The 16199-nt window shown below is 40.3% G+C and overlaps 1 protein-coding gene across 8 annotated transcripts in view; it reads right to left on the reverse strand.

The window, feature by feature from the left end:
* RALGAPA1 (Ral GTPase activating protein catalytic subunit alpha 1) overlaps positions 1-16199 on the reverse strand; it is a 214207-nt gene that overhangs the window by 146608 nt on the left and 51400 nt on the right. For all 8 annotated transcript variants that reach the window (XM_004584764.3, XM_058666350.1, XM_036495464.2 and 5 more), the window contains exons 11-14: positions 10102-10296; positions 4948-5085; positions 3369-3517; positions 35-164 (exon numbers count right to left, since the gene is read on the reverse strand). In XM_004584764.3, the coding sequence (XP_004584821.2) occupies positions 35-164; positions 3369-3517; positions 4948-5085; positions 10102-10296 (612 nt within the window). The remainder of the gene's footprint in view (positions 1-34; positions 165-3368; positions 3518-4947; positions 5086-10101; positions 10297-16199) is intronic.

The raw sequence follows: 16199 nt of genomic DNA on the forward strand, positions 1-16199 counted from the left end.
CAAACATATCTATCCATCTATTTATTTTTATTGCCTGGAAAAGTGGTCCTGCAAGTCGACCTGCCAAGTTCATATTTTTTTTCCCCTGGAACTGCAGAAAAGCTTGTGATGGCATCTTCAGTACAGACTCCGTGACTCTGAGCAATACAAGCAGCATCTGTTCCCTTAAAGTAAAAAGATTGATTAATGTTTTCTTTTTGGATGTATTTCCTTTTGGTTAATGGTTAACTTTCAAATTCATAATTATTATAAATGTGTTACCTTGTTACCTTTGAAATACCTCATTCCTTAAACATCTTTGAAAGACAACTTCAAACTTATAGAATCCTTTCATTATTACAACTTTTTAAAAATGTCACTGCAAACATCTAGATCAGCTATTTTAAAAACATTTTCAGCCAAACTACATTTCTGCATAAAAATCTACACAACAGCTAATGAGGGAGCCAGTCTGGAGATGGCTGCCAACCTCCCTCCCACTCACCAACCAAGCAGTGACCCAGAGTCGTTGGAAGAACACTCCTCTACAGCAGAGCTCTGTCTGGATACTCACCCACCTAGCCCATCCTCACAAAACAGAGATAAAAAATCGACACATATCAGGCTCAATTTCAAAAGCTGCCAGATATTTTAATATCAACAGATCACAAAGAGCCTGATAACTAACCAAGGGCATAATTCTATTGCTCCTTTATATCTTTTTTATTTTTGCCATTTAAATTTTTTTCTTCTGTGTTTTATAAGTGAAGTCAATACAGGAAAAAAAACAATGTGGAAATAATGGTCTCACCCACTTTCCTGTAGCCCTTGAACCTTTTTGCCCTAATTAACTATGTAAAGATTGTCAAAAATAAATTTTAAAAATGAAAAAAAAAAAAGTGAAGTCAAGTAAATTCTAATATCCTTACCTTACCTCTTTCTCCCAAGGGCTTACAATTAAAACCACAAAACTATTTTATTTGTGCCTGATATCCAGAAATTGACTGAACCACACAGGAAAAACAAAAGGCTGACAAGAGAATTTCAGCTGAGTATCCAACTAGCTGGCAGCAGCCCAAGGATCTACCATAGCCAACTCTCTTTTGGCCAGTTTAAAAAGCCCGTTAAGTATGCAGGATTACACCAGAGTCACCACAAGACATGTGGCACAGACAGCAACAGATCTCACATCCACACATCATGGCTTTTCTGTGAAATGATGACAAAATCGAATATAAAACTATCATTCAACTAAAGATTCTCCAATTTTTGGAAAATAAGTGCATCTGTTAACTCACTGAATACAAATTAAAGGTTACCTTTATAAACATGGGCTTCTAGCTCACCTAAATGAAATGAAAACCTATTTGAAGTCAACCATATTTTCAAAAAGACTTAGATTCCCCATATAAATTCTATCTGCTCTGTGACTAAACCATAATTCACTTAAATACCAATTAATTTGCTTTGTAATACCATAGTAGGGGCTCCAATAAAATCTTGGAAATCCAATTTAACTATGCAAATAATCTTCCAAAATACTGTTATTTTGAGGGAACATAAACAATTAAGAAAAAACTTCAAAACTGTGTACCACATATAGAAGTCTGTCATTATAATCTTGCTCATCATTGTCAAAGCATATAAGGAAAAACCCCCCAAAAAATTAGCAAAAGAAGTGTACAGTGAGGACAGTTAGCAAAGGCAGAAAGACCACTGTTCAAATCTCTGATAATTACGAGGTATTTGAACAGGCTGTTTTTTTTGTCCCAGGAACTACCACATATAAAATGGGAATGTTATCAATCTCAAGGGATACTGCAAGATTCATGAAAATTTATATAAAATGCTTAGAAAGTTATGAAACAAAGGTATTCAAATGATAATGGTAACTACTCACACACATAATTCTAATACTATTATTCTTTCAAAATAAAGCCATTTTTATATACAGCAAAATATAGATTAAGCATATGCTTTGACCAAGTACTTCAAGCATTAAAAACAATTCCAAGGAAGAGAATTAATATATATGCAAGGCATGTTCATTAATAGGGACTAGTTAAACATTACAGTACATACAGAATACAGAAACTTGGTATCCTTTATCTAAACTGCTAGAGACAAGAAATGTTTCAGATTTTGGATCTTTGCCCAGAATTTGAAATACCTGCATATACATAATGATCTGTACTATGGATGAGACTCAAGACAAAACTTGAAATCCATTTATGTTTCATAGACACCCTACACCTTATACACATGGTCTGAAGGTAATTTTACATAATTTTTTCAAGTACTTGCATTTTGACTGCAATCTGTCACATGAGATCAGGTGTGGAATTTTCTACTTATGGCATCATGTCAGTATTCAAAGTGTTCAGTTCTGGAGTTTTTTGGATTAGGGACGTAAGATATGTAATACTGCATAACTGAGTTGATGTGTGGTGAGCCAGATGTTCAAACAACCACCAATGTGTCTAGAGTGACCTTTTGGATAACCTTTTTCTTTTTAAGCTTTTCTTTGCTCGAATTTTATAACACCTTTGTATCATTTTTTTTTTAATTGCAGAACTTCTCTTCCATCTTTCCAAATGGACTATTTTACCATTTAATTAAGTAAATACTTATGGAGTATCTGCAATATATGATCCAATATATTAGGAAATGAAAATGTGAACACACATATACCTTACAGTGCTTCTGAGTGGGTAAAACAGACATTTACACTCATAAATAGTTAAGGGATGAATACAATTTCAACAAGACAAAGGTATAAATACAGAATGAAAGCAAGTGAGGCAAAACTATAGGAACAATTAGAAGCAAGACTGAGTCTAAAGGATAGTTCTGGTAACCACGGGAAAAGAAGGCAGGAACTACAGACAAGTTCAGAAAGGAAAGAGCAATCGGATCATTCCAGAAAGCAGGATCCTGCAAGGGAGAGGAAAATCTGAAGAAAGAAAAAGCAAAGCACAGATTTGACAGGTAGTCTAGCTAACATAGCTTTGATCTCTAGTATAAGGAATCAGGCATTCACTCTCACATTCAGTTGGCCATATATTCATTCATTCATTCATCCATCCATTCATTCATATATGCATAAAATCATTTGCACGTATATATCCCTTGGAGGTGGTGAGAGTTTATGCTCACTTTAGAAAGATAATCCAAAGAATTTTGTGGAAATCTGAACAAAGATGTAGGAGATAAAGTGAAATCAACTGTCACAATAATTACTATATAAAATATTCATTCATTAATGGGCACCACTATATAATTGTTAACAATTTCTGTTCATATAGACATTGTTTCTCCAAAAATTACCATAATGCATACACAATTTTTTAAAACCCACACATATAAAGAATAAAAAAAATTTTTTTTACCAGGTTTTTTTGTCCATTGACACCTGTACAACCATGTGCCGGTAAATGTTAAGAATACGTTTACACATATCTGTGTGTTCATCCAAAAGATTTTTTATATCATTTGCAGGTTCAAGGAGAAATATGTTTGATGAATTTATAATGAAAACCTATGGGGGGAAAAATCATGAACTATTCAAAACAGAATTTCAGTGACAAATTTCTCATTCAAAACACACTTATGTACTGAGCACGTGGGGACCAGAAACAAACCTAAGAGCATTATGAGCTAACTCTAATGTTCTGCCCCTAGCAATGATATCTGCAATTTAAACTTTCTTTTGAAAAAATTCTTTCTCAACCTTATAGGAGAGTCAGACAGTGAACCATCTCCTGGTTCACTCCCCAAACTCCTGCAACAGTCAGGGCTGAGCCAGGCCAAAGGCATTCAGCTGAGAGAACTCAATGTGCATCTTGGCATGAATGGCAGGGACCCAACTCCCTGTCTGGTAGGAATTAGCAGGGAGCTGCAATCCAGAACACAGTTCCAGCTGGAATCCAGACATTCCATTCCAAAGAGCAGCTTACCCAAAGGCCCAACATCTGACCCTCTAATGTACTCTTTCAATTGAATTATTTGTATGCTTGTCTAGATAATATACAATTACTATAGAGGGCATCCAAAGAAAATAAGCCAAGTACAAGAATAAACCAAAAAAACTTTTAAGAAATTATTCCCAGGGACCTTTAGTAGGCCAATGAAATATGGGAAAAACAGTTCAAGAACCCAATCTGAGAAGCAGTCAGTAGAAAGAATGATGGATTTTGTATAGTACTCCTGACAAACCACACAGGTTTAGGACTGGAAAGCATACAACTGCTTTAATAACACAAGGTTCACACATAGTTTTAATCACAATAATTTCCTTTTAGAAAGAGTGAATATAATCAAATCTCAAAGATAACTAAGAACAAGACAAACATGCAACAATAGACCAATGGAAAAAGCCCATGAATAGGCAAACCACAGATGAGCAAGGATGTTCAAATACTCCATTGTAAAGCAGGTAAAGCAAATGCAAACAAGAAAGCACATTTTTTTTTACAAATGAAAATACTTCACATTTAAGAGTAGCAAAAAATTAAACTTTGGTATTACTAGCAAATGGGGAGGAGATGAGGAAATGAGACTAACAAATTCTAGGCCAGGGACTTTAAAATCACAATAGACATGTTAGAGAACAATTTGGCAACAACAGTAAAGCAAATCTAATAATGTACAAATCCTACAACTAAGCAATTCTATTTTTGGTATATACCCTAGGGAAACTTAAGCCAAGCACAAAAATACAAGTATAAATAAAAACCTCACTGTAGTACTATCTGGAAGTGAGAAACTGGAAATTCCGCATCAGGACACAATTTATATACACTGAGAAATATTCTAGAACAGTAATATAAAAAGTTCATTAACATATTTTTGGTGGGGACTTTAAGGAAGAAATGAATATGGATAATGACAATGTGGATAGTGAACTGGGTACATCTAAATAACTATATATCAGAAATGTTACTACTTTTAAAAAACAAAGTGAGCCACCTGCAAAACTGCCTGGGTACCAGCTCGTATGTTTTCTTCCGTGGCTTCCTCCGGGGCATTAGGAAGGGCATCCGGGTAGGAGCCATTGTTTGCCCAGTTGGAATTTCGAACATGATCAGCAATACTGGTCCCATTTTCCTGAAGAGAAATATCTTTCATTAGTAAGAATGGTACAACAGGTCAGTAAACTGGAAAGATGAACGCAACTGTTAGGTCCTACTGCTATATAGGTTTCTTTCCAAATAGATGATATCCTGCTTCATTACAGAAGCAACAAATACTGGAAAAACTGTTCTGACAAAAATACAAAGATTTAAAAAAACACTCATGACTATCAACCAGAGATTTAAAAATTTTTTAATTTAATTAAAAGACAAATTGAGAACCAGAGGGAGAGAGATCTTCTAACTATGTGTTTGTAGTTATCCTACATAACAACAAAATCTTGTACATAGCACAGTAGCCTAGTGGCTAAAGTCCTCGCCTTGCATGTGCTAGGATCGCATATGGGCGCTAGTTCGTATCCCAGCTGCTTCACTTCCCACCCAACTCCCACTTGGGAAGTGAACCAGCAGATTCAAGATGTTTCTCTCTGTCTCTCCTTCTCTCTGTATATCTGCCTTTCCAATAAAAATAAATCAATTAAAAAAATAGCAAAATCTCCCTCATTCTAATATGAATACATTAAACCAGTAGGACTATAGCTTTTTGCTTAAATATTAGCTGTTACAAGGTCTTACAAACTTGGAAGCTCTCAGAAGTTAAAACCATTCAAACAAATATTTCATTTGGTACATTTCTTTTTTAAATTTTTCCCTCCTTAATTCCTTCACTGGGACTCAGCCCCTGCAGGTGAGTGCAACAAGCAAGGCAAGGAGCAGCCCAGACCATGCCAAGTTACAGTACCTGCAGGCATACATGTGAGGCAGGTCTGGGGACAGACCAGTCTGGGCCAGCACATCACACCCACTGGCAGATCTCAGAACCAGGGCAGGAGGCAGGAGGAGCCAGATTAGGCCGTAACATCAGCCAGTTCACTTTAGGACTGGGACAGCAATCAGGCTGGAATGGGACAGGCTGCAGCACCCACCAGCAGGAACTGGACTAGACTAGGCCAGGCTGTGCAACAAAACTGTGGATGCTAAGGTGAGGTGAGTCATGTCAGTCTGGGCCAAATGGGTGACGGGTACGTGAGTCCCAGGGAGGGGGATCTGACAGTGTTCAGATAGCTTGGCTCAGATCATGGGGCCCACCTGTGTGGTACGGGATGGGTTCCTGAGCCCCAGAGACAAGGAAACCAGTAGGGTTTGGGTCACTTGGCCTAGATCCTAGGGCCCACATTCTAGGTGGGTGTTGGTTTTGTGAACACCGGGGGTGGGGGATCCATCAGGGCTTGGGTCTCCTGTCCCAGCCCTGTGGCCCACCTACTAGGTGGATGTTAGGTTCGTGAGCCCCAGGGGTAGGGGATCTGGTGATGCTTGGGACACCTGGCCCAGGTACTTGGACACACATGTAATAACATGTCCTACTTAATGATAGAGCAGTCAACACAGGCCCTGTTGTAAAAGGAGAATAAGGCAGCACATTTGGTACCATAGCAGAAAAACAGAACTAACTGGACAACTACGCCAAACAAACGATGACAGCAAAAAATCTTGGTGAATGGAGCCAATGAACATTGGGAGGGTGACATCATCCTTGGATTGGTGAAATCGGCAGCATTTCTGAACTATCCAAACCACTTGGACAGAACCCTTGTAGTATGTACACATTGAGACTCTGGGTTGATATGAGGTGGCCGTTCCTCATCCCTGGGTACTGGGATGTGTGGAAAGTCACGAGTGGTTTCCCCCTTTATTTCCTTCCCCCAGGAACAAGAAAAAATAGCAAATTTGGAAGCAATGAATTCACCCAATTTTCTCTAAACCTTGATCCTTCCCACCCTGATCAACCATGTAATCATTAAAAAAAATAAAATTTATAAAAAGAAAATTTTCCTCCTTGGGAAACACTGTGTTATATTGACTTAAATCACAGCCTGCAGTGCTAACATCCTATATGGACACCAGTTAAAGCGCCAATTACTTCACATCTGATCCAGCTTCCTGTTAATGTGTCTGGGAAAGCAGTGAAAGATACCCCAAGGCCTTGGGCCCCTGACCCCATGTGGGACATCTGGCAGCAGCTCCTGGATTTGGCCAGTGTAGCTGTGACTGTTCGGTCATTTAGGGAGTGAACCAGTGAATGGAAGTTGTCTCCCTCTCTAAGTCTGCCTTTCAAATACATAAACACATTGGAAAAAAAAAGATACATAATGGCATCTCTGTAATATAAAATAAATAAAATATACTCTCTCCCACTTATTCTGAGCCAATGAAAAGAAAATAACATAAAGGTTTCTCATCCTTTGTAGATGCTCTTTCTCGACTTGTAGACTCTTTCTTTGTATTATTTTACCCACTTGGTGAAACATGTCCTTATTTCTACCGGGAGAGTTAGGTATTTTCCCCCATATCCTTCATTCTCTAGGATCCTACCAGGAACAGTGCTTTTAAAAATTCTGCATGTTTGTCTTCATGCTAAACCTTAAACTGGAAAAAAAAAGTGTTTTTTTAATGATTATCCCTCCAACACTGGTTCCAGATGTGGGGAATACAATGCTTTAGAAAGCAACTCTGGGCCTGGCAGCCTAGCAGCTAAAGTCCTCATCGCCTTGAACACGCAGAGATCCCATATGGTCGCCGGTTCTAATCCCGGCTGCCCCACTTTCCATTCAGCTCCTTGCCTGTGATCTGGGAGAGCAGTCGAGGATGGCCCAAAGCCTTGGGACCCTGCAACCATGTAGGAGACCTGGAAGAGGCTCCTGGCTCCTGGCTTCAGATTGGATCAGCCCCAGCCATTGTGGCCACTTGGGGAGTGAATCAGCAGATAAAAGATCTTTCTGTCCCTCCTCCTCTCTGTATATCTGACTTTCCAATAAAAATAAAATAAATCTTAAAAAAAAGAAAAAGAAAGAAAGTACTCTGAAATTTCTCAGAGTGTTTTGTTGTCACACACATCAAGAAACCACTGTGATTTCGTGGGATCGACCAGGGATCACTAAGCCTCCTATAACGACACAGACAAGCATGCGCTGATGCCCCCATCTTGCATTTTCAAGCTTTTAAAATATACAGATAATGTATGCATTAAAAGACCTACTTATACATATTTGAATTTATAACCTAATTATATTTTACAACATTCCTTTTAAAAAATATTTATTTTTATTGGAAAGGTAGATCAGATTTCAGGAGAGAAGGGAAGGGAGACAAATATCTTCCATCCACAGGTTCACTCCCCAAATGGTTCCAAAGACCAGAGCTGAGCCGATCCAAACCCAGGACCAGAACATTCTTCCAGATCTCCCTTCCAGGTGCAGGATCCCAAGGTCCTGGGTCGTCCTGACTGCTTTCCCAGGTCATAAACAGGGAGCTGGAAGGGAAGTGGAGCAGCCAGGACACAAACTAGCACCCATATGCAAGGTCAGGATTTAGCCACTGAGACACTGCACTGGCCCTTTACAACATTCCTAATGCCAATACTTAAACTTAAATGAATTTTATACTGAATTTATTACAAATATAAACCAATGAGTAATTCCACCTTTTGTTTTCTGGTTTACACTATCACAGAAAGAGATTGACCGTTTCAGAAATCCCATTTCTAATGCAAAACTTGGAGCAATATCTAAGAATCAACAGAAGACACCTTTACAACACATTTTTATCACTAACCCAACCGTTATTTCTCCCTCTCTTTATTCGATAAGAATAGTAAATATGCAACTTAGGCTCAATACACACAGGAATAACATGACTATAAGCACTAAAGAAAACATATCTTTTGATAGGGTTTTTCCTAAGATAATAAAAAATTGATATTTGATTGAAAATAAAGATTCTTAAAATAGTTGGTTGTATCAACTTAAAATATCTCTTCTAGTTGCATTTATCCTTTTCTTAGAAGCAGGAATGCTCTGAGTATAATTCCTGTAGACTCTACCTATACACTCAGACCTTAATAACTTGATTAAATACAGGAAGCCAGGGTAAATGGATTTTACAATCATTTCTACCCAGAGTAAGATAAATATTTTTATCAAAGTTTTCATGAAGGGCCCGGCGCAGTGGCCCAGTGGCTTAAGTCCTCGCCTTGAACACACCGGGATCCCATATGGGCGCCGGTTCTAATCCCGGCAACTCCACTTTCCATCCAGCTCCCTGCTTGTGGCCTGGGAAAGCAGTCAAGGACGGCCCAATGCCTTGGGACCCTCCACCTGTGTGGGAGACCCGGAAAGAAGTTCCTACTCCTGGCTTCGGTTCGGTGCAGCACTGGCCATTGCACTCACTTGGGGAGTGAATCATTGGATGGAGGATCTTCTTCTCTGTCTCTCCTCCTTTCTGTATATCTGACTTTGTAATGAAAATAAAAAATAAATCTTTAAAAAAAGTTTTCATGAAAAGGCAAACTAGACAAACATTACTTTTTGCACTCCACCTATATTTCTGCATCTTACAGAATTAGACCTATGAAAAAGTTTCATTAACCAAAAAAAAACCAAACTTCACATAGACTTAAGAATGAAATGAAATTGGGGACACAAATGTTATCTCTTTCATTTCTCATCTTTCTTATCACAGACCACTTAATATTACCAGGTCAGGATGTTTCACATCTATAGCTGCAAAGCATCCCAGGGAAAATGACAGCAAACTCTGGTCTGTGCTGAGCAAGCGCTTCTAGATTGAGACAGCACTGCACTTCCAGAAAACGGAGAGTTGTAGCTTGGTAATTATCCTATGAACTTTGTATAATAACATCCATCTTTTTATGTAGCACAATTTGAAATAGCACATCTTTGTAACAGCATCTATTTGATATAGACAATGACTTAAACAGCTAGTGTAACATCACAATATTAATATTTAAAAACTGACATCACAAAACTTTCAGGGTACTTAAGTAACTACTACTATATTGCCAAAATTGTAGTATATACTAAAAGATCTTTCTACCTATTGACTAAGTATAGTTATGCTAACATATCATTACAGTATTGCAAACTTTAACCTGTTCAACGTACACTAAAATGTGTCAGTCGTACACTTTTACCTCTTCTCGTTTTTCTCCTTCCACTGGAATCTCATGGTCAGTAACACTGTTAATACAAGGTAAATCTGAAGAAGTCATTACAATTTCTTCAGGCTCCTGCATGAACAAAGGCTTTTCCTCCTGCTGAATCCATTCTTGATATACCTTAACCACCTTCCTCATAGCAGCTGCTTCACAGATGGGTAATAAAAATGCCTAACAAAAAAGGGAAGAAAAATAATGACATTGTTTTCCTTTGCTGAAAACCACAATACACTTATTATTACTGAGATACAAACACTATTTTAATCAATTCATTATTGCAAAAAGCCTTTTGACTACAAATCTCTTGTAAACACACAAAAATCCTATGATGAACAGCTAACGGAAAGAACAAAAATGTTTTATTTGTGATATCTTTTTAAAAATTTTACTTTTTATTATTATCATTTTATGATACAGTTCCATAGGCCCTGGGAGTTCCCTTACCCTCTCCCCAAATCTCTCCCGCCCCCTCTTCGCTGAGTTCCCCTATATCATTACTATAGTATAGTTCTTCATGCACAGTCACATGTCCATCATTGTGGGCATGGACAAGGGCAGAGAGTCCAGCATCCTATTGTCAAGATATAGTAAACAGTTTCGTTGGGAGTCCATCTTTGTCTTGAAGTAGAGATGCATACTACATTGTATCCTCACATCTGGATATGATGATCTCCATTACACAATAACTATACATCCCCTTAAATGAAAAGCCACAACACAAAATCTCAGAACAGGATCCTTTTTTCATGACATAATTATTTTCTCACAAAGCTCAGTGCAAATGTAACCTTAAATTAAAAAGTAACATTGTATCATACTGATTCTAAAGATTTACAGTTGTGGCTGGGCTGGGCTGGATTGAGTGAGCTAGGTTGCAGCACATGCCAGCATTAGCTGGAACCAGGGACAGGCGAGGTTGAGCCAGGATGCAGCACCTGCCAGCGAATGCTGAAGTGAAGTGAGATACGCAAGACTGGGCCACAACACCCACCAGCATATGTAACCAGCTCATGTAACACCCCAGGGGGGTGAGCCAGGACGGAAGCTGCAGGGGCTTCCCTGCTGGGCCACTGCTCCCACTGGTGAGTGTGAGAGCTGGGACTTGGGGCAGACCAGACTGGGTAGGTTTACAAAATCTATTGCACTACACGTGAGCTGCATTAGACAGAAGAGCCGGGCTAGGATAAGCATCCACATCCACTGTGCATGCATGAGCCAGAGTAAGTACAGGATGTTTAGGCTTTGTCATTGCATAAACTGGCAAGTGCTGGGAATGGAGGTAAGTCCTGTCAGGCTAGACTGCAGAACCACCTGCAAAGTACAAGATTCAGGCCTGGGAGCAGGACTTGCAGCAAGCCTATGGACATTTCTCTGCTAGGTTGCAGCTTCCTCTGGTGAACCATGGCTGGCGGTGGGCCTGGCTGAACAAGCAGAAGTACCCACTGGCGTAAGTGTGGGATGGATAGTGGGGCTAGTTGGATTGAGCTAGGCTGCATCATCCATTTATGTGTGAAGCACCAAATAGGACGATGAACTGACTGGATCAGTCTGTTGCACATACTGGCATACGCAGGGACCAGGGCTGGGAGCAGGGGTCACTCCAAATAGGTTGCAGTTCTTGGTGGTGTGTGTGAGGACTGAGTGTGTGATGGGCAGGGCTGGGCTGAGCCACAGCATCTGTTGGTTTGCTTAAGAGATGGGACCAGGGACAGAACTGACCAGGTGACAACAACCACCAGTGTTATGTGTAGGCTGATGTAAGGGATGGACTGAGTTAGACTCCATACTAGCTGGCATACATGGGAGTCAGGCCTGGGTTACTTATGATGAGGTTTCTTTGGGGACACCCTGAACTAGACCATTAGATTCAAAATTTCTACCACAAGGTAAACCACAGGGACTGCGGTCCATCCGTGGAGTGCACATAATCAGAACTGGGTGTTACTGGTTCCCAAAGTTATGCAGAAGATGGCAAGCTCAGACACACATGGGAGACATGACAGCTCACTGCAGCCTAAAGAGGACACTTAGTACCATGGCAGAACAAATTGGACAACTCTTTTGCCCAAGGTTTGACAGCCAAGTTATCTGGGTCAATAGAGACTATACAGCAGACTATGTCAGCCAATGGACCTTTGAAGGATTTCCTCATCCTTGGTGTAACAAAATCAATAACATCTCAGAACTATCAAAACCACTTAAGCAATACCATGGGAACAGACTCCAATCAGGGACCCTAAGATGATATCAAGAGGGCATTCCCCCATCTGCATATACTGATGAAGTTAGGCTGCTAGGATGAGCCCTCTCCAATTGGAAACAATTGTCTCACGTACTTTCCCATACCTTAACCCTTCCCACACTAATCAGCAATTCATATGGATATATAACCTTCACAACCATGTAAACATCAAAATAAATTCATAAAGAAATTAAAAATAAGATTTACTGTTAATGTACATTTTGATAAAGATGTCAAATGAAAATATAAATCAAATTTAACTCTACAGAGTAAAAACAATCAAATATAACAGGGCAGGTTAGTTATTCTAGGCATATAAAGAAAAAATTTAAATGTTTCCTACTTTATTTTACATATTATCGAAATGAGGAATCAGAACAAATATCTCAACGTAGTCTCTTCTTACGCATTTTCTGGATTGTCAACTTTTCAACAAATATTTTCCTCACAGAAATATTAATTTTCACAGCAAAAATTATCCAATCTAGACATCCAAAAACTAAAACAAAAGATTTTTTATTTTTGTAAAAATACTCATTTATTTATTTGAAAGGCAAAGCTAGAGAGACAGAGAGAGATTGTCCATCCATTGGTTCACTCCCCACATGCTCACTGCAGCCAAGGCTGCGCTGGTCCAGAGCCAGGATATACTTCCAGGTCTCCCACACAGGTTCGGGCCCAAGGACTTAGGCCATCTGTCATTGCTTTCCAGGCACATTAATGGGGTACCTGATCATATGAGAAGGCACTTGGACTTGAACCAGCATCCATATGGGATGCCTGCATGGCAGGTAGCAGTTTACACATCTTACAATTTCTACCTACCGTATCACCAGCCTCAAAATACTCTGGATTTCATTTGTAACCCCACTATCAATTGATATTCAACAGTGGTCAAGAATACAAAAGGAAAGCTGCATAATCAGATGCAGAAGAATGAAACTGACCCTTATTTCACGTCACATGCAAAAATCAAATCAAAACTGACCAAAGGCTTCAACATGAGCACTGAAACTACAAAACTACTACTGGAGGGGTGAGGGACGCAGGAGGGAACATGTGGGAAAAGCTTTTTAATGTCTGGGCAATGACTCTTTTTGGGATGTGACACCAAAACACAGGCAACAAAAGCAAAAACAGATGTGGAATTACATCAAACTAAAAGGCTTCTGGTTAGGAAAGGAAACAATTTACAGAGCAAAAGAGAAACTTGAAAAATAGAATATATCAAAAAAAGCGCGTATTTTTTAGGAGGTTAACATCCCCAAATATATAGACTTTGCAAAAAACTCAACAGCAAAAACAACACAAAACACTACAAATAACCTAATTCAATATTTGGTAAATGTTACAAACAGCTAACAAGCTTATAAAAATAAAGGCTCAGTCATTAAGCATCAGATAAATGCAAACCAAACTACAATGAGATATTCTCTATCAGGACACAGTCTCTGCAGGTAAGCGCAAGAAGTACAATAGGAAACAGCCCAGAACAGGCTATGAAAATTATCCCACTGGCATACATTTGGCATGGGTTGAGGGCAGACCAGGCTGAACCCGTTCACATCACCCGCTGGCGAATCCAACCACCAGAACAGAGTGTGGGTCGGGCCAGGTTCGGTTGTGACAAATACCAGCGCACATTAAGGAACGCCAAGGTGAGATGAGCCGTACCAGATGTGGTTGCAGCGCCCAAACAGCACATGTGAAAACCGGGGAGAGGAAGCAGAGCCAACAGGGGAATGTTGGCTCCCCGCTGGACAACTACTCCCATTGGAAAGCGTGAGTCAGGATGGGGGCAAATCAGACTAGGCAGGGCTATAACAACTGTGGGCCTCATGTGAGCTAGATAAGGGAAGGGCCATGGTGGGCTGACTGACTGTCCTGACTGATGCAAGCAAAAATTAGAGTGGGTGAGGGTTGGTTGGGCTTAGCCGCAGCATCAGCTGGCAGAGGCTGGCACTGGGAACTAATTCTGTCAAGCCAGAACCACCTGGAGAGTGCATAATCAGGGAGTGGCCTAGTAGGGAGATAGTGGGCATCTCCCTTGGGGTTACCACTTTCACTGGACAGCACGAAAACCAGGACTGGGCAGGGGTGTCTACACAGAAAGGCACCTCGACGGCATGGCCTAGCGGCAAAAGGCCTCGCCTTGAAAGCCCCGGGATCCCATATGGGCGCTGGTTCTAATCCCGGCAGCTCCACTTCCCATCCAGCTCCCTGCTTGTAGCCTGGGAAAGCAGTCGAGGACGGCCCAATGCATTGGGACACTGCACCCGCGTGGGAGACCCGGAAGAGGTTCCAGGTTCCTGGCTTCGGATCGGCGCAGCACCGACCGTTGCGGCTCACTTGGGGAGTGAAACATCGGATGGAAGATCTTCCTGTCTCTCCTCCTCTCTGTATATCCAGCTTTCCAATAATAATAATAATAATAATAATAAAAAAAGAAAGGCACCTGCCAGTAAGTGTGTGGGCTGAATAGTAGGTTGGTTGGGTTGAACTAGGCCTCAATGCCCATTGACATGTACGAGAGCTAAATGGGATGTAGGACAGACTGAACAAGTCTGCGGTACATATTGGCAAGCAAGGGAACCAGGGTAGGGGGCAGACCTGGTGGGGGTTATGGGGAGTCGTCCCAACCAGGCTGTAGCTCCCACTGGTTTGCATGAGGACCAAGTATGAAGTGGGTAGGATCGAGCTGGACTACAACACCCGTTGGTTCATGAGGAAGACAGGGCTGGAAACAGAACGGACCCAGCAATAGCAACAACCAGCATGTGCATAAGCTGACTGGGGCAACGGACGGTTTAAGACCCTGTACAGGCAAACTCACACAAGAATCAGGCCTGGGATCATCTCAAATGAAGTTTCTTTGGAGATCCCTCCAACTGAACTGCTGATCTCAGAACCCCAACCATAAAGAGACTATGTCAGCCAGTGGACTCTGAATAGGTTTCATTGTGATCGGAACGGCGAGATTGGCAGCATTCCAGAACTGTTGAACTATCAAAACTGCTTGAGCAGAGTGCGCCTCACATTGGGCATCTGGAATGGGTGGGAGGGTGGGTGGGGCTTTTTCCTTTGTTTCTCCCCTGACCCCAGATACAGGGAAAAAAATGATAGTATTAGTGTGGAAACAATGGTATTACCCACTTTCACCCTGTAGCCCTTGATCCTTTGTACCCTAATCAACTAAGTAAGATTATTAAAAAATAATTTAAAAAAAAACTCAACAGCAAAAACAACACAAAACACTACAAATAACCGAATTTAATATTTGGCAAATGTCACAACCAGCTAACAAGCTTATGAAAAAGAAAAAAAGCTCAGTCATTAAGCATCAAAGAAATGCAAAACAAACTACAATGAGATATCACCTCACATCTGGTAGTATGGTTGTTATAAAAAAGACAAAAATCTCAAGTGATGGCAAGGTATTGAAACATGAACTCTTGTTTGTTGCTAATACCCAAAGGAAATATCTAAAGGAAATGAATTCAGCTTCTCAAAGAGGTATCTATGCTGCCTCAATATTTACAGTTGCCAAAATTTAGAAAGACTAAGTGTCAGCTGAAAAAGAAAGCGTAAAGAAAATATCCTCCCATGTGTGACAATAGGATGAATCTGGCAGACAACACACTGGTGAAACAGCTAGGCACAGAAAGACTACCGCAGGATATAACTGCTGTATTCTCAAGAGTCAGCTCACATAAGCAGAAACAGACTGCAAGTTAAAAGGGGCTGGGCAGTAAGGAAAAATGGAAAACTGATGATGAAAAGGCCAAAGGTCCAATTATCTAGTATCTGACACATGAGTAAAAACATAATGAAC

Source organism: Ochotona princeps, chromosome 6 (assembly GCF_030435755.1).
Source record: "Ochotona princeps isolate mOchPri1 chromosome 6, mOchPri1.hap1, whole genome shotgun sequence".
NCBI lineage: Eukaryota > Metazoa > Chordata > Mammalia > Lagomorpha > Ochotonidae > Ochotona > Ochotona princeps.